A 24,051-nucleotide genomic window follows, 5' to 3' on the forward strand; every position below is an offset into this window, starting at 1 on the left:
ACAAACCACACACATGAGGTGCTACATACATGTTGTGACAAACTTATATAAGTCGAAAATATAAGTCACCGGCTGCCACTGCCTAATAATACCCCCAAACCTAACCCTTAACCCCAAATCTCACGAGCTGTAGCTGTATCCCCTCTAGCCAGAACCACAGTAAAAAAGTGTGGGGGACATAATCATCCTTATTTCAAATGGGGGGGGGGCATGTCCCACGTGTCCCCTGCGTATTTTATGCCCTTGCACACAACACACACACTTCTCAAACATCTAAATGAATACATACCATATATTTTAATTGTTTATATATATAAAGCGAATTAGTGTTACTGTAGCTTAACTGGTAGAGCATTGTGTCGGCAATGCAAAGGTCACAGGTTCGGTCCCCAAAAGGGGACGTATTGACAAATAATGTAAAGACTGAATGCACTGTAAGTCACTTTGGATAAAAACCTATACCAAATGCAACACATAATTGTAAATGTAATGATAATGCATTTTTGTAACAGTAAAACATGCAAACCAATAAATGCATTCAATTTAAGAATAATGAGTTAATACACGAGGTTTCTTCAATAGCTTATTTTTCTACATAAAAACCACTCTTATTTAATCTAAAGGACACTATAAACTACCCGAAAAAAATGTGTACATCCTTGTGTGTTTTTCTTTGTAGTTCCTTGTTTTGCATTCACAATTGTTGATGATTTACCACCACAAAAGCTTGTAATTACATGCCACTGCCAGTTCATAATTGGGCAAAGTGACCCGTAACACAACAGTCCAACAACATCTCATAAACATGCCACAGAGGAAAAGAACAGCAGGAGTTTAAAATCGGTCAACACTCACACAAATAAAAATATTTCTTAACAAAGTTAATTTAATCAAGCCAACATTAAAAACCTAATAAAGGCCTTTTAGTTTCAATTAAACAATTGTGAACTAATATTACCCAACACACCCATCTGAAATCTGCATTAACATATGGCATTTTCATCAATGACACAATCATCTAAGCAAATAGATTATCTATGAAAGATGGATTGCAGAAGATAATGTTGTTTAGATGCATGTCTCATCAAACGTCTAATGTCACCGCTTCATCACTCGCAAATTTCCCATCATGCAACTCTGTCTCTGCGCATTAAACTGTTGTGCAGGACATATTGCCAGCTGTGATAATCTGGATAGTGTCTCAGTATAAACACAGTTTAGTCATGATTTAGGACTACCTGGTATCTAAAGCTGAGCAGTGTTTTGCAGGCCAGTGTGTGTGTGTTTGTTTGTGAGTATAAGGGATTCTGTAACACTGTAACCCCAATTACAACACGATAATCTTGCAAAACAAGGTCTTATATGTGTCTGATGTATACGAAATAGAGCTGGGCATAGATTAATCTAGATTAATCTCATACAAAATAAAAGTAATTTTTTGCATAATATATGAGTTTGTGCTGTGTGTAAATATTATGTATATGTAAACACACACACATACATATATGTACATTTAAGAAATGTTTTATTTATATATATTTTTTATAGTGCTGGACAAAGATTAATCGCGATTAATCGCATACAAAATAAAAGTGATAATATATGAGTATGTGCTGTGTGTAATTATTATGTATAAATAAATACACACACATTCATGTATGTATTTAAGAAACATTTACATGTTTATATATATTTATTTATATTTTTATATATTCTATATTAAAAATAAATGTAAAAAAATTATATATAAGTAAAACAATTCTGAAATGAATATATGAATGTGTGTGTGGTTAAATATACACAATAATTAGACACAGTACACGCACATATATTATGCAAAAAATCACTTTTATTTTGTATGCGATTAATCGCGATTAATCTTTGCCCAGCACTAATTTTTTATTTATATATAATATAGAATATATAAAAATATAAATAAATATATATACACTTGTAAATGTTTCTTAAATACATACATGAATGTGTGTGTATTTATTTAAACATAATTATTACACACAGCACAAACTCATATATTATGCAAAAAATTACTTTTATTTTGCATGAGATTAATCTAAATTAATCTATGCCCAGCTCTAATACGAAACAAAGGCGATGTGTGTATTTTTGTGTTACAGCCCCTGCAGTCTCTTATTTTACAATCTTCGAAGACATACAGCCAAATCAACCTTTGTTTCCCAACCTGATCATAACCTTGTAGTCTATGTGTGAGGGTGTGTATGGACAGGAGATCAAAGTACAACATATTCAATCACACTCCATACTGACAACTGTTGAAGATGTGATTTGGTCACGTCCAGTAATCCAACATAATTCACCTTTGCACAAAAGAACAGTGACCCAGTGTAGCGACTACCAATGACTGCAGTCAAGTGTGGGGAAGATGAAAGCTGAAAGCAACCCTATTTTTATGATTTCTCTCTGCACAAATACTACAAGAGTAGTCGACCACTATGTCTGATGCAAAAAAATAATAAAGTAGAATGCCAATAAATCATAAAGGAAAAAATCAGGATATAAAATAAAAAAGGTTAGACCTACTGTTGATGAAACTGACAAAGTATAAATGCACATTTTTTTTTACTAATCTCATATAATATAATATAATATAATTTCAATACTTTTTTCAAAAATAAAATAATATATTTTAATTTATTATTTAAATATAATATAATAAATGTGTGAAAACCAAGTCTAAAATTGAGAGCCAGACACACTGCATTGATATTTGTTTACCTTGTTTACAGCTGTCACTGGGGCAGTATGGTACCAAAATGTACACTCTAAAAATTGCTGCATTATTTTTACTCATGTTATGTAAATATTGGACAAAACACATGCTGGGTTAAAAATTACCCAATGTTGGGTTGTTTATGCAGCCATGAGTTATAAAAACTCAGCAGTTGGGTTAAATCAACCCAGCATTGGGTCAATTTTAACCCAGCTGTGTCCAATATTTACTCAACATGGGTCAAAAATAACCCAGCCATTTTTAGAGTGTACCTTTGAGATACTAATATGTATCTTTGCGGTACTAATAATCTCTATATGGTACAAATATGTACCTCTGAAGTACTAACATGCACTCTTTAGGTGCAACCCTGTACTTTTTGAAATGGTAACGCCCCACTGACAGCTAATGTACATATTTTGACAATTTTTTCGGACAATGTATAATATTACACTCCTTAAATGTCAGTCAAATGACGTCAAATGATTTTTATTGGCAACACATCTCTATTTGCTTTAAAAAAAATTAATCTATGACTAGCTGTGGCATCCAGCAGGAATGTCGACAAACAATACAGCAGCTCAACGTATGTACAATACAATGAACAATACAATCAGTCGTCAAGCTCCAACAATAACATCTCTATCAATGTGAATGGCTCTCTACATCCTTACACTATATCTAAATGTCATACTGTAGAAATCTCTAATCTCCAGAAGCGTCGAAGTAAACTACTACCTTTCCTCTCCATATAGGCATGTGTTTTCATCGAACAAAGAGTATAGTTAGTTGAATCCTACTCATCATGGTGTCAGTAAAGCAAGTGCTATAGACACTACAGTATACCACACAGTATTGTCCAACACATATCTGACATAGTTTGGCCCGTGGCTGCCTAGAATGCTTTGCTAGCATGCCGGTTCCCACCAGTAAGACGCAGCAAATGCTTTCAGGGCCAGACAACTGCAGCCAAAGCTTAGGATGCCAACAACTAATGGCAACAACAGCCAACAATTCCTGTAAATCAGCTGGTAAAGTGATGTGTTGGCAGCACAAAGGTCATGGGATCACACATACTGATCAAATGTATAGCTTGAATGCACAGTAAGTCACTTTGGTTAAAAGCATTTGCAAGATTTAACACTGTCAAGATTGACTGTAGGATTCATAGACGACTTATTTTTAAACGCCTTTCAAGCATCTATTGCTATATTTATGGCAAAAACTGGTTAATAAGTTGGGGGAGGAGCTATTTGTCATCTCCAGTTCACCTTACCTGTATGTTTTTGGCCTGTGGGAGGAAACGGGAGTATACATGACACAGGGAGAACATGCAAACTCCACACAGAAAGGCCACCTGACCTACCCGGGGCTCAAATCAGGGCCACCCCCATTTTTTCAGTATGTGTGTTTCCTGGGAATCAAACCCACAACCTTTGATCTCTCAGAATTGTGCTACCTCAACTCTTCACCCAATATTAAACAATTTCCTCACCGAATAACACCATTTGAAGTGAAAAACACCAGCCTACAGCTAAAGAACTGTAGGATCCCATAAGCAAGCATTTACATCATACATGACCCTCCATCGCCCAGCTCCGTCTCTATACAGCTCTGAAAATCAATAATTCGCCATTCTTAGTCCCCTGCCCGAAGCTCTGGAGGAAGTTCAAGTGTGAGAGCAGAACGAGAGCAAGCAGATACAGTAGTAGACTCTACCTTGTGTTTTTCTTCTGAGGTGCTGCTATTCCACTGTGACCTGGCGGACTTGTATATCGTGCGGTGAGACTGTAAACAGGCAGTTGGAGAAATTGAGAGAGAACAAGGGGGAAAGAGGGGGGAGAAAAAGGAATGAGGTTACTGACTGGATTGAATTTTTTGTCAAACTGTGGCATCTTTCTAATGCAACAAGGGAATCAGTGATGAATCAGTGTTTTCGGGGTTGGGCGCACACGTGCAAGCGCACACAGTCTGGCCTCTGTGTTTGTGGCCAACTCACATGATGTGTCACACGTCGCTCAAGTATGTGCGATTCTACCAACTGTCTTACTATTCAAGTAGCTGTTGAACAGACCTGCACAGGCTAAAGGATCTTTGGCATACCTGACCATAATCATGGATGCAAAAGTTTTTTAGGATGACCTCCATAACAACTAAACTCACAGGACAGAGAGAAAGTCTAAGCTGCATGTTTACAATATAGCACACAGTCCTGTACCTTATGATATTATTTAACAATAAAAACAAACTTAGCATCTAAAAGTCAGATTTGTGACCTTGGACCACAAGACCAGTCATGAGTCCCATGGTATATGTGTAGCAATAGCCAACAATACATTGTATTGGTCAAACTTATTACATTTTTATGCCAAAAAATGTGTTTATCATTAGTAATATGTAGTGCTGCCTCACGATTAGTCGCGACTAATTGTTTGCAGAATAAACGTTTTTGTTTACATAATATATTTGTGTGTACTGTGTATAATAATTATGTATATATAAATATACACACATACATGTATAATTTTAAGAAATAAATATATTTCTATAATAAATATTAATATTATATATAAAATTAATGATATATAAATATAAACATGTATATGTACATGCAAATGTTTCTTAATTATATATATGTGTGTGTGTGTGTGTGTGTGTGTGTGTGTGTGTGTGTGTGTGTGTGTGTGTGTGTGTGTGTGTGTGTGTGTGTGTGTGTGTGTGTGTGTGTGTGTGTGTGTGTGTGTGTGTGTATTTATACATAATTATTATACACAGTACACACACATATATTATGTAAACATAAACTTTTATTCTGCAAACTTCGCATATTAGGCAGCACTAGTAATATGTGTTGCTAAGGGCTTCATTAGGACAACTTTAACGACGATTTTTCAGTATTTAGATTTTTTTACATCCTAAGATACCAGATTTTCCAAATAGTTGTGCATTGTAAAAAGTTGGATCAACTTTAAAATTACTTCAATTGGTATCACCAAAAAATATTAAATATTTTTTCACCTTCATTTTTTACTTAAAGTAAGACAATTAATTAAGTTTATACATCTTAACATATTTGCCTTTATTTGACAGTGATTAGAGAGGACAGAAAAGTACAGGGAGGAGAGAGGGGTATGAGATCGGCAAATGACCACGAGACGAAAATCAAACTTGGGTCGTTGAAAGTGCAAAAGCACCACATGTCGGAGCGCTGCCCACTACAATATCGGCTCCGACAACTTTATAAACATGTAACATTTTATTTAACTAATTTTTTTAGGTGTTACCAATTGAAGTAATCTTTTGGACAAATATTTGTGACTGGTTTTGTGGACCAGGGTCATATTTTAGAATTTGAACTATAAAAATGTTACATCATGTCAGACAAGCCTCATGCACTTTTTTTAATGCAGTAAAAATAGATAAGTATTACATGTTCAATAAAAAATGAATATAGGCAATTAAAAATACACAGAAATTGGGATTTTTTATCATTCTTAAATTTTTTTAAATTGTTTGTATGCATACATATATATTATAGATATAATCAGATTATGTATATATCAGATTCCAGTAAAGAGTTACCAATTTTACTTATAGGAAGATTGAATTAAGAATAAGTGTTATGTGTTTTTGTTAGTGGTGTAATCCTATAAGGGCCATAAATAGAAAATCGTTGTTGCTAATTGAGTTAAGGGCTAAAACGTGAAAGCAGAGCTTGTATGTACTTTCTCTAATCAATTTATTAGTTGTTTTAAACTGTAATATTATTAATGGAAACAATTTATAGCTGTTTTGGTAAAAGTACTAATAAGGTTTGTAAACAAATTCATTTAAGGACAAAGAAGACATTGTCCGAGGCTGAGATGAATGAGTGCATTTTGTCAAATCGAATATATGATGGATAGAGGCGCTGCTGGCAGGACTTGTACTTACAACACATGCACACACACACACACACACACACACACACACACACACACACACACACACACACACACACACACACATATATATAAATATAGAAAACCAAAATCCCCCAGGCCAAAGCACAATCACACACAAGCAGTTGGCCATTGTATAGCACTGAAATCTCTTTCCAGTGTCACTGACAGCTGACTGCCACTACCTTTGTTTGTTTGGGTGTGTTGATGTTTGTTTGGGTATATCGTGTCTAGGTGGTAAATGTGCCTTGACAAGTTTTCACATTTAGCTGGTTTGTGAGCGAAGGTCTATGAATGCAGAGGAGGTCTTTAAATGGATAAAGCGTGCTAAACGTCAAAGCATAAAAGAAAGGCCTCCAAAAACAAGACATGTCCAATTGGCCTTCAAATATACTGTACTGAGATATGTAAACAGCACCTGGATGACAACAGTCTGTTGTTTTTTTAAAGATCCAATTACTGTAGATGTAACTGGGCGCAAAGGTCATGTGTTTGATTCTCAGTATACCTAACTGTATATTTTAAAATGGATGAAAGCGTCTGCCAAATGGATAAATATAAATGTGGAAGTGTGCCTTACAAATCACCCAATGAGCGAACCAAAGACAATAGCAACATATTAGATAGCACGACGATTTAAGATTCACCAAGACTCAAGTCAGTTGATCCAAACAATCATCATTGTTCAAGCTGACCTAACATTTCCAGAAATTGCAGATAGTGAGTGAAAATATAGGAGTGTATGTTCAGAATTGAGGAGGTGACCATGGTGACCACCACAGTCATTTCACTTTAATAAGTTTCTATGGTGAGTGCATAACAAGGAACTGGCGTAAATTTACACACTCCTCAAAGTAAGACCCTGAGGAGCAACAAAGACTTCAGCCGACTGCAAGAACGAGAGCAAGACAGCAGGTTAACAAGCACTGTAACCGAAGACAGGTCCGGTGAGACGCTAAGACAGTCTTGTTCTCTCTTTCAATCTCTCATGAGAGAATGTTCATGTCTGTATGATTAATATGGCCCATCGTTTTTACACCAGCTCAAAGAGGAACTCAAACGAGACAGGACGGTGGAATTTTTTTAGAAGTTTTTTTAGAGAAGTTTCAAAGAAAGCTCTTGGTGAATCTGAAAATTACAGAAATAAATCTGTTGCCATGAGGCAGTGTTGGTTAAGCCGCATTTAGACATTGCTTCCCAGTGAGAAACCGTACCAGCTGTGCAATAGTCACTTTTAAAAAATCTTCATATTATTCTTAACAATTAGGGTTGCTGGAGATCATACAAATTCACTTTGACTTTCTTACTTAGTATTTTTTCATTTTTTATTAAAAATATAAAAAAATCTTAAATTAAGATGTATTTTATTGATGAGGAAAATGACCTAGAAAAATAAATATAAAAAAAATAATTAAGATTTAGGTGAATTTGAGCAAAAAAATCTGCCAATGAAATTAGAAATTTTTTCTTGAATTAAGTGTTTATGAAAAAAGTAAACTTATTTGAAGAATTTTTTCTTATTCCATTGGCAGCTTGTTTTAAGCACTAATTTACTTAAAGTTTATTTATTTTTTTGTTGTCTAAAAACTACACTTATTTTCCTAGGTCATTTTGCTCATCAAGAAAATACATCTTAATTTAAGAATTTTTTGATATTTTTACTGAAACAAGACAATACTAAGTAAGAAAGTCATTTTTTGCAGTGTGCCTTTCAATAACAAAAAAAGCAGCACATGACCGCCCTCTTAAAACTGAGAGAAGTTCAACAAACCATAAAATGAGTTATAAAACTTACCTCCCAAGAGAGAAATATCTCATTTTCAAAGCAGAACAGATAACCTCCAAAAAAGGAACTAAACACCTAAATATAACATTTCACACTGCGAACCCAGAATAATAATCCAATTAAAATGGGAACACAATAGCCCCAATATACAGAACAGCTACGACTGAAACTAAACTACAAAGTCAAACTCAAAGCTCCTCAGTCAAACCTCCTGTATAACCTACAGCACATTCTGTGTCTGCGTGTAACACGGTCAGCACACACAAGCCTACACACACACACACACACGCACTGTTACTATACCTGTTGCTATCAGACTTTTTCCCATAGGACAGTCGGCTCTTCCTGTCCTGTGAGTTAGGGGCAGGCAATCGTGAGCATGAAACCACCGGGTCGAGCCGTTCACCTCGGGACATGGTGCGCTGAGAGGGAGGGATGACACTTCACCCCCCATATCTTCCCCAGACCAAAAGGCACCGTAGTGTCCAGCTATTCCTCTCTCTCTATCTCTCTCTCTTTCTCTCTCAGGCCTGTCAGTCATTCTAGCAGGTGTTGGCTAAAGAAAGCCTGGATCTCTAAAACTGTAAATGGGAGCAGTGCCTATGGGTAAAACCAGCATGTGTGTGTTTTATAAAAAGCACACCCTTCATTAGACAGTGTTGAATTTTGGTATTTAGAAGTTTATGAGACGATTAATTTTCAGCTGGTATCATGGTGTCGGGGTTAAATGCCTACATTTTTAGGCACTGAATTGAGGATATCACAAAAACTGAACAATAAGCACAACTATTGGATCGCAATACGTTTTCTTGGTTTCAAAAGGTATTAGTCTAATATCACCAGTGTAAAATTCTGCCAGTATAGTTGTAAAAATATATGCATTCCTGTAGCTCAATCGGAAGGCCATAGCTGCACCAAGATCATGGATTCACAGGGCCGGCCCAAGGCATAAGCGAACTAAGTGGCTGCTTGGGGCCCCCTGACCACCAGGGGGCCCCCAATCATTTTTTTTTACAATTAAATAACTTAAACAAGTAATATAAATGAATGAATGAATACGAATGAATAAATGAATAATTCAAGATAATTCTGATTTGGAGATTTTGCAAATTCTGACAACTGCTGTGTGTCTTCAGTGCTAGCGTTTGAGTCATGCGCAATATAGACACCTTGGTGCATTGACAATTTGCGCCGGCGCGCAAGTGCGCGTCACTGTAATAAATGATAAGCCATGTCACAAAAAAGGATGTATCCCTCTGATGCCAAAAAGAGAAAGAAGAAAAGGATAGAGGAGGAGAAAAAAAGAGCAAAATAAAAGTATGTTTGCATGATTATTTACAGGATGTTTAATTTGTGCAGCAGCATCTAGTGGTGTGACAGATCGAAGTTGATCGGTTATCGACCCACGGTTCGGCTTGCATGCGATTCGCGGATTAATACGCAAAATTTAAATAGGGAGGGTTTATCATTTGCACGTGTTTCAAAGGCTTGCAAATGTTAACATTTCAAGTGATTTTAAACAATTTAACTCGCAAAAAGGCACTAAAGTGAGCAGCTTTCTGGATGCACATGCGGTTGAATGTGTCAGGTCCAACTATGCCCTTTAAAGATCAGAACACTTGATGTTTAAACTTTGGAGAAAGTTACGCTAGTGTGTTTATTATTATTTTTATTTTAGGATAGCCCCTTGAGATGCATCATCTCTTTTTCAAGGGGTCCTAAATGTGTGCCATACTGTAGTCCATTAACATACATTTGAGGAATAGAGCACTGAAAAACAACGTAACGTTTTATGCTGCGCCGTTTGTAATTCGTCCTTCGTCTGTGTGTGCGCGAGCGTGCGTTTAAGTGCACTCAGTAGTGCACACATGGAGAGACGCGTTTCAGAAAGCAAGCGAACATAAAATCTTTCTGTTCTTGACAGGGCACATACAAACAAAATAATCTCCACAGTACTCTTTTTCCAATAAAAAATTTGTTTAGGTTTATGCATAGATTAGGAAGAAACCAGGTCTGTGCTTCTCTTAAAGAGACAGTATCCTCAGTTAACCTACTTAAGTCTGTGTCATTAATGTTAATCAAACAATCCAAGACAAAGAGAAAATCACTTCTGTAGCTCTAAAATAATAATAATTATATTTAATTCATACAATAAACGATTTGATACGTGATACGATTCTTTTGATTTGATTTCTGTACATAATGCTAATTTTAGCCCTTACTTAATGTGCAACTTTGCTCTTTTTATAAATGTTTGTAATTTCTTTATTTTTTAATAAAAACATGGTGGGAGGGGGGCCCCAAACAAATTCTGCTTAGGGCCCCAAGAGGCTCGGGCTGGCACTGTGGATTCGAACCCTAGTGTACACACATACTGATCAAATATATGTATATACAGGTAGCTTAAATGCATTATGCATTATCATGATGGATTAAAGTGCCTGCCAAATGCAGAAATGTAAATGATTTGTTTGGCAGGGATCGTGTCTTGCTGGCAACTTGTCGTATCGCATACGGTTAGCACATTGTCAGAAAGACCATTTTAACCGCCAATTACCTTTGAAAAAATGCATAGCAATGTGATTAAGCATAATGTGTTTATTGACCCACTATGCGACACAATTTTGCCAGTAAGCTAAACTGCTTTAAAATCCCCTAAGAGTCTTTTGAAGCATTTCTGTGCTGTTGGCAAAGAGAGCCCAGTTGATGAATCGCCCGGATTCACGTTTCTAATACAGCACACACACAGCTATTCAGCCCGTTTTAACACCTGTATCACCATAAACGCTTAAGAAGAAACACTTCACAGTTTCCTTTAATCTGACTATGTCTAAAGCTGGACACAAAAACTGTGATGGTTATCTGCCGGCACTGTATTTACTTTCCTGGCCCAGTCTGGCTTGCTGATGTCATATATTGTAAGTGGAATGCTAAACTTGTGTGTGTGTGTGAGTATGAATGAGTCCAAGGTCCTCGGGCCACCTGTCATTGCTGGATCTGAGTTGAGAGGGATCCCACGGGCCCTCACAGACCGAGGGGCAGCTGTTGTCTTTTACTCTGTTCATCTCTTTTTCTCCTCTCTTCACACTCAGCAAACACTCTCTCATCTCTGTCATCCAGCTAACAGCCTATGCTGACAGCGACAGAGATCCCAGCAATACAAAACGCAAACACATGCTTTTTCTGACTGTCACACACATACACAAATGCATTCTGGTTCAGGTAACCCGAGCCAGGCTGTGTAATGCTACTCATGTGTGGCATCTTCTCTGTTTAGCCGCTGCTAAAATTACTTTTCTATTTACATCACAGAGACGGCCTTCCTTTTTTACTGATACACACATACACACTTACAGTACAGTTATACTGTATGTACTGTTAAAGGATTAGTAATTTTTTTTTTAAATCCAGATAATTTACTCACCACCATGTCATCCAAAATGTTGATATCTTTCTTTGTTCAGTCGAGAAGAAATTATGTTTTTTGAGGAAAACATTCCAGGATTTTTCTCATTTTAATGGACTTTAATGGACCCCAACACTTAACAGTTTTAATGCAATTTGAAATTGCAGTTTCAAAGGACTCTAAACGATCCCAAATGAGGCATAAGGGTCTTATCTAGCAAAACAATTGTCATTTTTGGAAAGAAAAATAAAACATATGCATTTTTAAACCAGAACTTTTCTTCTTCCTCCAGCTGTGTGACGAGCCAGCGCGACCTCACGTAATTGCGTAATAACGTGGAAAGGTCACGTGTTACATATATAAAACGCACATTTGCGGACCATTTTAAACAATAAACCGACACAAAGACATTAATTAGTATAATTTCACATGCAACAACGTCGGAACGGTCCTCTTTCTCCACACTTGTAAACCCTGGGGCGTAGTTTCGATACGTCATTCGTGACCTCTTAACGTATTACTTGAGGTTGCGCTGGCGCGTCACAGGACCGGAGAAAGACGAGAAGTTGTGTTTTAAAAGTGCATATTTTTTATGCCAAAAATGGCAATCGTTTTGCTAGATGCCTCGTTTGGGATTGTTTAGAGTCCTTTGAACATGCAATTTTAAACTGCATTAAAACTGTTAAGTGTTGGGGTCCATTAAAGTCCATTAAAATGAGAAAATCCTGGAATGTTTTCCTCAAAAAACATAATTTCTTCTTGACTAAACAAAGAAAGACATCAACATTTTGGATGACATGATGTTGAGTAAATTATCTGGATTTTTTTTAAGAAAATGGACTAATTCTTTAAAAAAGTCAAAAATGCACAGTTATTATATAAACACCAAAACTGATATTAATAAAACAAGATTCTGGAAAAATAAGGGAGAGCAGAGCACAAAGAAAGACTTTTTGGCTTTGGCCCTGTCATTCGAAAAATATTTAAGTTAGATGATTGTTTTTTATAGACTTTTTTACAGCCCACATGATCAAATAGCCTGCATGCGCATTTTAGCAATGGAAGTGGTGTTGTTCCCCAGTGGTTCTAACGTGTATAAAAGTGGTTCTAAAATTTATCAAAACAGTTTCCCAGCATAAAAATGTCTGTTTGTTGTGTTTACGCACTAATATAAAATACGGTTGCACTAATTGCCATACATCCGTTGCCAAAATGTGCGCGCATACATTGCTACGTCATCAATTGTGTACTAACAGTAAAAGGATCTATACTTCGGCCTTTAGGTTACGTTAAGGTTAAAATACTGTATTCTTAAGTCATGATTGATTCCCCTTAAAGCATGACTTAATCTAAAACTAAAGTGTCTTACCTGGACTGCATGTCTTGTGTTTTGTGTTGGCTCACTGGCGCCGCCCCGGTGCTCTGATGTGTGACGTGCTGTTGAAGCTCCACTAATGACTGCAGATACTGCTGCTGGTGCGCCTGTTGCTGTTTGTAGCGTGACAGGATGAAGAACAGACCCAGAATGCTCTTCAGATTCCCATTACACACCTCTGAGGATCAAACACAACAGATAGGGATGATACGCTAATCCTTAAAAACATGTTAGTCAGACAACAGCACGGACACATTTGCTGTTGGTTTTTGGTCATACTGGAGATCAAAACACATCGTCACTCCGTCACATGTTCTTATTGTAAGGAAGTGCAAGCTGTGTTTATAATCATCGGTTGTGAATTTGGGTGAAACAGATGCTACTTCTGTTCTCTGAATGAGGAAGTGATGTAGAAGTGGGGTCACACGACAATAAGCGTCTGTCTAGAGATTCCCAGTTTAGCACAGTCATGTGACTGTGTAGTTTGTTTTTATTTAGCATGTCAGAAAAAGGCCTAAATTAGATGTTTTACGTTCGTAAACAGCAGTTAAATACAGCATCTGATACATTTTCTTTGTGAGATTTTGATGTGGAGGCAAAACACTAAAACTAATATCCTGATTGGGAGATGATGCAAGGCCAGCGGCTATTGGGTCTTTTGCAAATGGACACTTTTCATCCTTTTCCAAACTTGAAGCTGTGAGGTTGAATAAGAGCCAGACCAAAGTAGCTCAGATCATAGATATAAGATATTGAAGATGACAGCAGAGGCATTGATTGTCTGCGCTCTGCTTGCCAGCATTGCTTTCCAGACTCATGCCCATCTTTAAAATGGACCTCATTCATACACGACGTTAATGGCTGCTGCTGAAAGCGACTGAAGAATAGCGGTAAGCGGCGCTGACGCAGCGGTAAAGAGAACATTTCGGATTCTCTCTGACAGTGTTTGTTCCGCCCGTCAGCGATGTTTGGGGTTATTAATCTTCCTGCGGTTCAATTTGGGAATCTGTGCAGATGTAATTTCTATTTGATTTTTACAAAATGCTCAGATGGTACATATTTTCTGGGTCGGCTGGCAAAGTCCTGGCAGGAATATTATCGGAATATTACATTTCGCTGCAGTTTACTGCAGGTCAATGGGGAAAAAGCAAGGATTTTAGGTATTTATGCTGGCTGGCTAATTTGTAAGAACTTTTAGTACGCTTGCATTAATGGAAGAAATGACTGTTTTACTCACAGATGCTCCGAGCAACAGCATACGGAGCACTTTGGATTTTAGCAAAGGTTTAAGCAAGGGAGATGCGTTATAGCTGAGTCAGATTGAGCGATTAGAATGACCATATGATGTTCACCAGCATTTGACATAAACATTATTTATGTTTAAAATAATACCTATGGTTATTATACACTACGTCAGTGTATGGTACTGCTTTCATTGGGGCAGTACCCTTTTAAAATGTACTCCCTATTCCCTTAGAGTTCATATTAGAGATACTTATTGGAACCAAAGGGTTCATATTGGTACCTCAGTGGTACATATGGTACCGATTATATACATATCTGTATCGAAATGGTACATATTAGGACCTTTTTAAAGAGTATATATATATATATATATATATATATATATATATATATATATACACACACACACACACACACACACACACACACACACACACGTAAATGTTTCTTAAATACATACATGAATGTGTGTGTATTTTTATGTACATAATAATTACACACAGCACACACTCATCACACAAAAATTACTTAATCACAATTAATATTTTCCCAGCCCTATTTGTTAGTTATGTTTACACTAAAATAATGACAAAACACTATTTCTTCTCTGCTGCACACAAGCTTCTTTGTAATAGAATAAGATTCTTTAGGCTGTAAAAAGTTCAAAAGAAATAATTATTCTAAGAACTGAATGACTAAATGGTTCTTTGGGGAACCGAAAATAATTTGTCTATCGCAGCCTTTTATATATATAGCATTAAGATCACTAGATGTGGAGGTTTTGTCTGTATGCACTTATTTTTATGAAAACCTCAATTTCGACCAAAATCAACATTTCTTTTAGCCTGGGTGCCAGCCGATCTTACCCCCGCCCACAAGATTTTGAAAACGGGAATATGGGTCTGGGGTTTCTCCGTTGAGGAGCTACTATGCTTGGACAAATGCTGGTCGAACCAATTAAATTGTCAGGACGGGCTTTATACGATGATGGACAGATAATCAACAGTAACGTAATCAACCACGTCACCAAAGAGCGCGTGTGTTGAATGGCTGCCGCTGTAGAATTCAGATGTGTGGATTCTGACAATGAGTCTGTTCTAAAAGATATCGACAGAGCATTGATTTTAAAAGAACAGAGAAACGCGAGCAGGGCATTTGTTGATGTTTTTGCCGTCCTTCCTATTCGGCAAAAGTTGGTCGCAACTGAAATGGCTAACGTTATCACGGCGATGCAACTCAGCGTGCATGACGAGATGGATATAATTAGCGGTCGTTGCCAGCTTCTTTTCGGAAGCCCGGAATCGTGGTTGCTGAATAAGTGGAGGGACATGCTAGGCTCCAATATTTTCAAGCCAACGTAATGGGTATCGTCCTGGATGAAGTTCACCTAACGTACAAATGGTAAGAGATAGTCTTACTCTATGACTTAGTAAATACTTCATGTTGTGATATAAACGAAATGTTGTAAACATAATAGGTATTGATGTACATTCGCTAACTCAGTATAATCACAATGTTAGTGTCATTGTAGCGAAATAACTAGCAGTTTGGGCAGGCTGCAAAGACGTAATTTCAACATACGTCACACACTATGTTGCTCTGATTGGTCGTAGGTCTATCCAATTGAGTGCAGAGGCATTTTTCGGTTGAGACACGCCTCATAATTATAGCTCAATGGAGCGGTATCAGACTCAAATTCTGACTAGAATTGAGTATGACAACGTCAGGCTACATTTCTTTTGCCTGAAGCTCAAAATTAGACCATGCACATTCCGACAAGAGTCAATGCTTGGTTGTTTTAGCTTATTTTAACCACTTCAGACTCTGCGTCCACTGGAATGGACATCACATGCTTTGTGGTTCAAACCAATAAAAATACTGATCAACCAATCAAAATAAAGAACACTAATAAAACACTGGAAAAAATCTGATCTGAAGGGTTTAATACTTGTTTTGTCTGATATTTTTAAGTCATCTTGAGGCCCCCTTGGAAATTTGTGGGCCCCAGCAACCGGTTAAAAACACTGGTGTATGTCATCACTATAAATAATCCTTTAAAGCACCTTTATTTTTAAAGAGTGTATGTCAACTACTATACAACTTTTTGGGTTACTGTGTCAAGCTGACAAAAACATGTCCACAAAAATGAAGCTTAAATCAAGAGTCATTAGCTGCGTTTACATAGACAATTGTATTGGAGGTTTATTCCTACTGGACTGCTCATCCGAGGGGCGCAAATTCAAAATAAGTGTTAAGAGTGTGTGTTGCTTGCGTTTTCAAAATCTGTGTTTGTTGCGTCATGTGAACCATGTCCATCAAGTGTTTTGTCAAAATAAGAGCCTGCTGCACAAGCATCAAAACCGTGAGTGAGGACGCATCTGCACTAGACAATTATTTTGACAAAACAAGTGATGCACATACAAGAACTCAACGCGCAGAACACATATTTTGAAATAAGGAACCAAACACATGACGGGCTACATACATTTTGTGACAAACTTTGCTTTGAGTGCCCACGACAAAAAGAAGTCACCGGCCGCCACTGGTAATGACGTATGACGCAAAGAACGTGAGCTTGTGTTGTTGAGCTTATCAATCTTAAATTTTCCCTATCTCCTTCCAATCCTCTGTAAAGTGATACAAGAAAGCGTTGTCCAGTCAGTCCATGATTTATACTTTGAGCAACAAACGCGTAGTCTCGCGGACGGTCTCTGTAGCACCTTGTGAAGTCAAACGAGTCAAACACGCTTTTTGGGCACACTTGAAACAGCGTAAAACTATATTTGTGCAAAGTGTGCATGTCAAATGATCAAATCTGATTTAAAGCTTGTGCCATATAGACACGCACATCAATTCGATCACATTATTAAGTGCTCATGTAAACGCTATGAAAGGATTTATCAATCAAAATGATTTCCTTACAATTGAGGCAAAAGGTGTCCATGTAAACGTAGCTATTGATATGACAATCGTAATGCTTTTGATACAACCCCTTTTAATTCATTCCCTTTATTTAAATCTGCAAAAACTTGCTAATATTTCACAATGTATTCACAAATATTTTCCCCGCCGCAGTGAGCAGAAGCTAACTTGATAACACAGAAGTAAAAGTTGGCTTTTAATTAACAGACTTGTTATACTTGTACAGAAGTTTAAATCTGGAGTCATTAGGCCTTGCTGTCTTTCTGAATGCCTCCCTTAAGACGAGTTTATTAAGGGGAAAAGAGAAGTGTGAATACATTATCTGAGTCTATTTACAGTAATGTGACCTTGAATACTTCCTCATTGTCTTGCATTCTCTGTCCACAATGGCCAGTTACAGTATGCAAACACTTACTACTACTTAGAAGTAAGTTTATACTTTCACTTTTACTTACTTCTCTAAATATATTTGTATGCGTTCAACTCAAGAAAGAAAGTCATATACTGTACATCTGAGATGGCATGGGGGGAATAAATTATCAGAATTTTCATATTTGGGTGAACTATTCCATTAATGACCCAATTGTAACACCTCATAACTTCTTAAAGGTCACTCATGTCTTTTAGAAAACCCGTGAGGATTTGTATTTGGGTGAAAGGATTTAATAGCTCAGAGGAAGTGGCTCCTCAGCTAGCATCAGGTGCGCAGGTCTCTCCATACAGTACAAGTGTATGTTTCTGTCATGGTGGGTTTCATGATCAGGTCAATGGTAAAGGTGACCCTTCTAACCCCGAGAGCTGAAATCTTTGAGAGCTGACCCGCTCTGTAATAAACTGCACATTTTAAACCAGATCCTAACGGCCAATGAGATCAAAGCCAACTGCGCTTAGAGGTCACGGTGCGCTCTGTACTTAAAACAGCACTTAAAAAACAATGTCCCACTGGGTGTGCTGACACTCGACACACAAAATCACACCCACCGCAGCAGGAAAAAGGATATTGAGACTTTGCACCTATTTTTATTGGACTGGTGTTGAGAAGTAGCACTAGAAAAACATTCAGCAGAAGTCAAAAGGTGAACAGCCGTTAAAAAACATTACCAACACACAACTTTCAGATCTGGGCACAGTTTGTTGGGAACAGAAAAGCAGAAGTCTTTATTTGTCTCAGAAAACAGATATTAACAAAATCTTATTGGTGATTTATTCTTTGCCACGGGCTCCTTTGAATGGCATAAATTAAATAAATTAACATTGATGAAGAAGCACATCATCAGTGATCCCGCAACAATGTAAATCTTAAAGACTATTGCATTCATTTTTTCTTGAGAAAAAGTGCTCAAGCACATCAAACACACACAAAGTCTTTTCTTTTAATAAAGGCTCAGAGTCGCCGTGCCTCATAAAAAACTAAACACAACCGTATGCAAAGCTTCAAACCCAAAAGCTACCCACAACTAATTTAATTAAGGCTACCGCTCACATCTTTAGGAAAGATGCTCTGCAAACACACACACACACCTAAAAAAAAGGAAGAGTAGGCGATGAAAGCTTTGAGAAACAAGCCGGGAAACCCAATACTCTGTATATTTATGGGCTCTTTGAAATAGCAGCTCTGTGCAATCATAATGCCACATTTAGCAGGACAGTAAATACAGTATCCAGGCTGCTGGCTGTTAAAGCTGCTTTTGGTTAAAGGTATCGTTCAACATACTTAATACACTTGAGCTTTTATTTGTGCTAAAAAGAAAGTCAAGGACCTTTGTGGTTTGTCAGCGCAGCAGTTCTGAGAAACTTGTGCCGGTGGGCTCGAATGCAAACCACGGAGCGCTACTTTAAAAATATGCAATAAGAAATAATCTACAAAGTAGTCTCACATCATTGGTTGAGGCTAAAGTTGATTTGTCGGACCGTATAAACAAACAGCAAACAAATGTGCCACACATCCACGGTGTTTACACTCGAGCAGTTGAATGAATGACTTACAGTTGACTGTGCACATAAAACTGATACTGAAAAACATATTTAAAATACATATTTAATTTATGCATAAAGTATATAATTATAATCATGCAGCAGCTTTACACAGACTAGACTTTGTACATTTTCTGAAAAAGTGCCTCCTTGTTGCCAATGTGTTGCTAGGCAGTTGCTAGTTGAGAGGGTTTTAATGTGATAGTATGCTTTAGGGTTTGTAGCAGAAATTGGTATTTTATTGCAAACTGTGAAGGAACCTTGGTGCACCTTCATTTCTTTCAAGTTTGGTGAAAAGGCTTCTCCTCCCAGTCAAACTCCCAGTACACTCTCAGAAAAAAAGGTACAAAAGGTCCAAAAGTTGTCACTTGGGTGGTCCCTTTTTAAAAAGTACACTTTTTACACTTTTTTTATTTCTGAGAGTGTACAATATTTTTGTCCATACACTCTTAAAAATAAAGGTGATTAAAGGATTAGTCAATTTTCTTAAAAAAAAATAATAATAATTTACTCACCACCATGTCATCCAAAATGTTGATGTCTTTTTTTGTTCAGTCGAGAAGAAACTATGTTTTCTGAGGAAAACATTCAAGGATTTTCTCATTTTAATGGACTTTAATGGACCCCAACACTTTAAAATATTTTTTATTTTTCTTGCCAAAAATGACAATCGTTTCGCTAGATAAGACCCTTATGCCTGGTTTGGGATCGTTTAGAGTCCTTTGAAACTGCAATTTAAAATTGCATTAAAACTGTTAAGTGTTGGGGTCCATTAAATTCTCGACTGAACAAAGAAAGATATCAACATTTTGGATGACATGGTGGTGAGTAAAGTATCTGGATTTTTTTTAAGAAAATGGACTAATCCTTTAAAGGTGCCAAAGAATGCACTGATACAATATATTACATTGTTCATTGATATCTACACAGACTTTATTAAGTGCAAAAATTATGCAGAAACGGATTTACATTTAAAACCCTAGGAGTTGTCCCCAGAAATAAATGGTCTATTTTTACCTTATTTGAAAGGGTCATTAATAATAATATTGAGCTCTGCTCTGATTGGCTGTTTCTCAGAGCGGCTCATTTCAGTAGCTCTGTGCGTGTGCAAACAGACCTTATATGTTTGAGCCTCTATAAGACGAAGATACAGAATTTGAGGAACAATCAATTATTTGGAGATTGTTAATGGATGTTCCTGAGTGGTAAATTTGTGTTCTTTAATATAGACCTGCAAAACGTAAATGTAACGTCACTAGTAAAACTTCTGTATGCGAATGTTGATTCATACCAAAATGCTTTCTTGCATAGTTGTGTTTGACACAACGTCTCGGGTTACGTATGTAACTGTTATTCCCTGAGAAGGGAACAAGACATTGCATCTCACTTGCCATACTTCTTGCGTCCCTGTAATGCCGTTATCAGATAGCAATATACTTCCTGGCTCCCGCATCACCCTGTCTTTGTCGTTAAGCCTCACCATTGGTTGAATTTGATATACACATTCAGACGCACCCACCCCTGCATCCCCAAAGTGTCACCGTAGTGACACAGCGCGAGTTCCCTCGAAAGGGAATTGTAACAATGTATCTTAAAAGGTAAGACGATGTAACCTTGCTCTCACTTGAAATGTGTCCCCACATTTAGTCCTTGAAATTGAGGGTATTGAACCTGGAAGGTCCTTGAACGGTCCTTGAATTTGAAGTTAATAAAGATGTGGGCGTACATCACGACTGTAACATCACAGTTGATGGTATGCTGACATTGGCCTAACCAGCGATCTTTTGCATGCATGAGGTTTACATAAGAAGAAGGAAACAATCATCTTTGAGTCTCACGATATGTCATTACCATCTATGCCTAAGTAAATATAGTTTTACATTCTATGGCATCTTTAAAAGCTTCTTCACAAAGCCATTTTTGGTTCCTCAAAGTACCATTTAGTCAAAGGTTCTTTGAAGAACCATTTCCTTCTTACAGTACATCTTCTTCGTACTTCACTATAAAGAACTTTTTTATGACACAAAAAGGTTCTGTGGATGTTAAAGGATCTTTACAGAACAATTTAGCCAAAAATGGTTCTTCTATGGCATCGTAAAGCACTCTTTTTAAGAGTGTAGATTCAACTACGGTCCCTAATTCAAAGTCAAATGAATATTTTTGCTTCTTTAGTAAGCTGTCATGAAAAAAGCATCACAAGGATGCGGTGCATGCCAAAGTTTGTTTCATAGGGTTAGTGGATTCTTGCTTTAACAAGGACCCCTAATCATAACAATTCCACATCTGTGCCGATCTATAGCAGCAAAAAATCTTTAGGTTTTAAGAAAGACATTTAAAAGGGAGGTCTTACCTTCAGCAGAGAGCCCTTGGATACTGACGCCTCTGGCCCCTAAGAAATTCAGACAAGCCTCCACATTCTCAATCTGCAAGACAAAAAACAAAGAGATCAGCAATACGGCTACAGTAAGTCACCAGCACATGTTCGTGGCATTGAGGATGTGGATGGTGTGGGAGCGTGTGGCAGTGATGTCAGATAGACATCTATTGAACCTCACACACATTCCTGCCAGCATTCAGAGTTCAACAAAGGCTTTGACGCTGAGCATGGCGGTTTCCGCAAAAAGGTCTGCATTGACGTGCCGTCTGCCTGGCAGACGCAGGCGTGCCAACGTTCTGCCATAAAGAATCGGCGGCTTAATGCCCACAAAGGCTCTTTTGTCACCGTGAGTCAGACAGTGTCACGACCCCATGTTAACCTTTGTGGGTCGGACCTGGAGTGTGACATCAGGACGGCAGCGTGTCACACCTACACGCACACGCTGACAGATGCAGAAAGCATGCGTGAGGCACAGTAATAACACTTGAGTGCCTAAAAGCGTGATAATATCATGTGGTGACATGGGCATGGCTCACATATTTTGCATTAGCGTAGGGCAGAAAGTCGGGGAATTCTTACAGCGGGTCGGGTCAGGGTTTGGTCAATAGGTCAGACCACATTATGAGTGTGATACTATGTGGAGCGCATTGTGCTGTGCATTAGGCCCGGGGTTTGTGACGAAACCAAATACAGTTGACTCAGCTTTGCCTGAGGAATTGCCCAAGGGTACAATTAGACTAATTCTGTCTATACAACATAGACCAGGAAGAAAAGTCAAGGGAGATTTGCTGTGAGACACTGAAATGTCCATTGGTGGTTGATTTGAAGCCTTTTTGTCATTGTCATAATGGTGTTTTTTCATGCAATTATATTTTACGTTTATGCATTTGGCAGACACTTTTATCCAAAGTGCACCACTTGTGTTCCCTAGAATCGAACCCAGAACAATCACGCTGCTAACTCACAAATCACAGGAATGCATTTATTTATTTAACTAATGATTAAAACACAGTATCGCTGCCTTAGAAATCCTCTACAATACTGTAAAAGATTTCTTCTGTGAAGGTCGGCTTGACTTCAGAGTTTAGGGTCGTATCGGGTAAGGTCCAAGTGTGTAGGAGTCGTACAGACATAGAAACAACTCTATCCATCCAGTCTCCTTTGACCTTAGTGACCCACACTCATGGTGTCGAGCCAGTAAGGTCCTCACTCACACACAAACACACAAACACACACACACACACACACACACACACACACACACACACACACACACACACACGCATGCATACATACAAGGAATGAATGAGCAATTGTTGATGAGGCAGCATCTTGTTTCTCTGCGTCCATACATCTGCCCTCAACGGCCTTAAAGCCTGTTTCTCATACGCGCACATCCCACACACAGCTGCACATGCAAAGAGTCTAAAGCACTTTAAACGCTTGATTATCTTCTCTCATAAACTTATTTTATTGGCAACACGGTGCAAAACATGTGTGGCACCTCAGAGACAAAGCTGGTTTCCATTGCAGTCTCATTAACTCAATCAGGCACCCGTACATATGGGCACCCGACGGCACGTCACGACAAAATCTGAATCCGACGATGAATCCAGATGAGATGATTTAACAACATCGTAACACATCATTGAATGCTTCTCATGGGTGTTTACGATATCCGAAACTTGGTAACATAAAGGAGACGTTTTTGATTGGCAAGTGTGGGACATCTACGTGCAAACATCAGGAAATCACCAAGCTCGGGTTTGTGTTATGAATTTATTCCCTTAGGTACAGCTGGAAATTCCAATCGCGGTTTCGTCAGTCGATCACACTGTTTATTTTTAGTCTGTCTCTCGGCCTGCAGCGACGTACACAACGTAACATAAAACAAGCCGTGATTCTATATGCTGGCGAGCAGAACTTTCAGCAGCATCAGACACCGAACCAAATAACAGTTTTCTTCGTTTTTTCCAAACCATGTGGGATTTTAACAACTCTCCAGGAAAGTCAAATCATCTGTTTTTCCGACATAAACTGACGCTTTCCCACACCAGATATGTCATTAAAAGCAATTAGGGAGGAGAATGTATATACGAAGTATATTTTTACAAAATAATATTGAGAAATTTAAAAGCAAGCACTTTATAGGGCTGACACAGAATGCAAAAACAAGCATTAGCCGGTTTCCCATCCAACTTTTAAAAGTTATTGCAAGTTAAATTGTGATCATTCTAATTATGTTTAATTCATGACAAGCTTATCAGAAAAAGGCT

General features: G+C 37.7%; 1 protein-coding gene across 1 annotated transcript in view; it reads right to left on the bottom strand.

The window, feature by feature from the left end:
• nav3 (neuron navigator 3) overlaps positions 1-24,051 on the bottom strand; it is a 164,713-nt gene that overhangs the window by 76,781 nt on the left and 63,881 nt on the right. Inside the window, exons 4-6 of the mRNA XM_073867495.1 lie at positions 21,749-21,821; positions 13,252-13,435; positions 4,469-4,537 (exon numbers count right to left, since the gene is read on the bottom strand). Coding sequence (XP_073723596.1) covers positions 4,469-4,537; positions 13,252-13,435; positions 21,749-21,821 — 326 coding nt within the window. The remainder of the gene's footprint in view (positions 1-4,468; positions 4,538-13,251; positions 13,436-21,748; positions 21,822-24,051) is intronic.

This window comes from Misgurnus anguillicaudatus, chromosome 1, assembly GCF_027580225.2.
Source record: "Misgurnus anguillicaudatus chromosome 1, ASM2758022v2, whole genome shotgun sequence".
Taxonomy (NCBI): domain Eukaryota; kingdom Metazoa; phylum Chordata; class Actinopteri; order Cypriniformes; family Cobitidae; genus Misgurnus; species Misgurnus anguillicaudatus.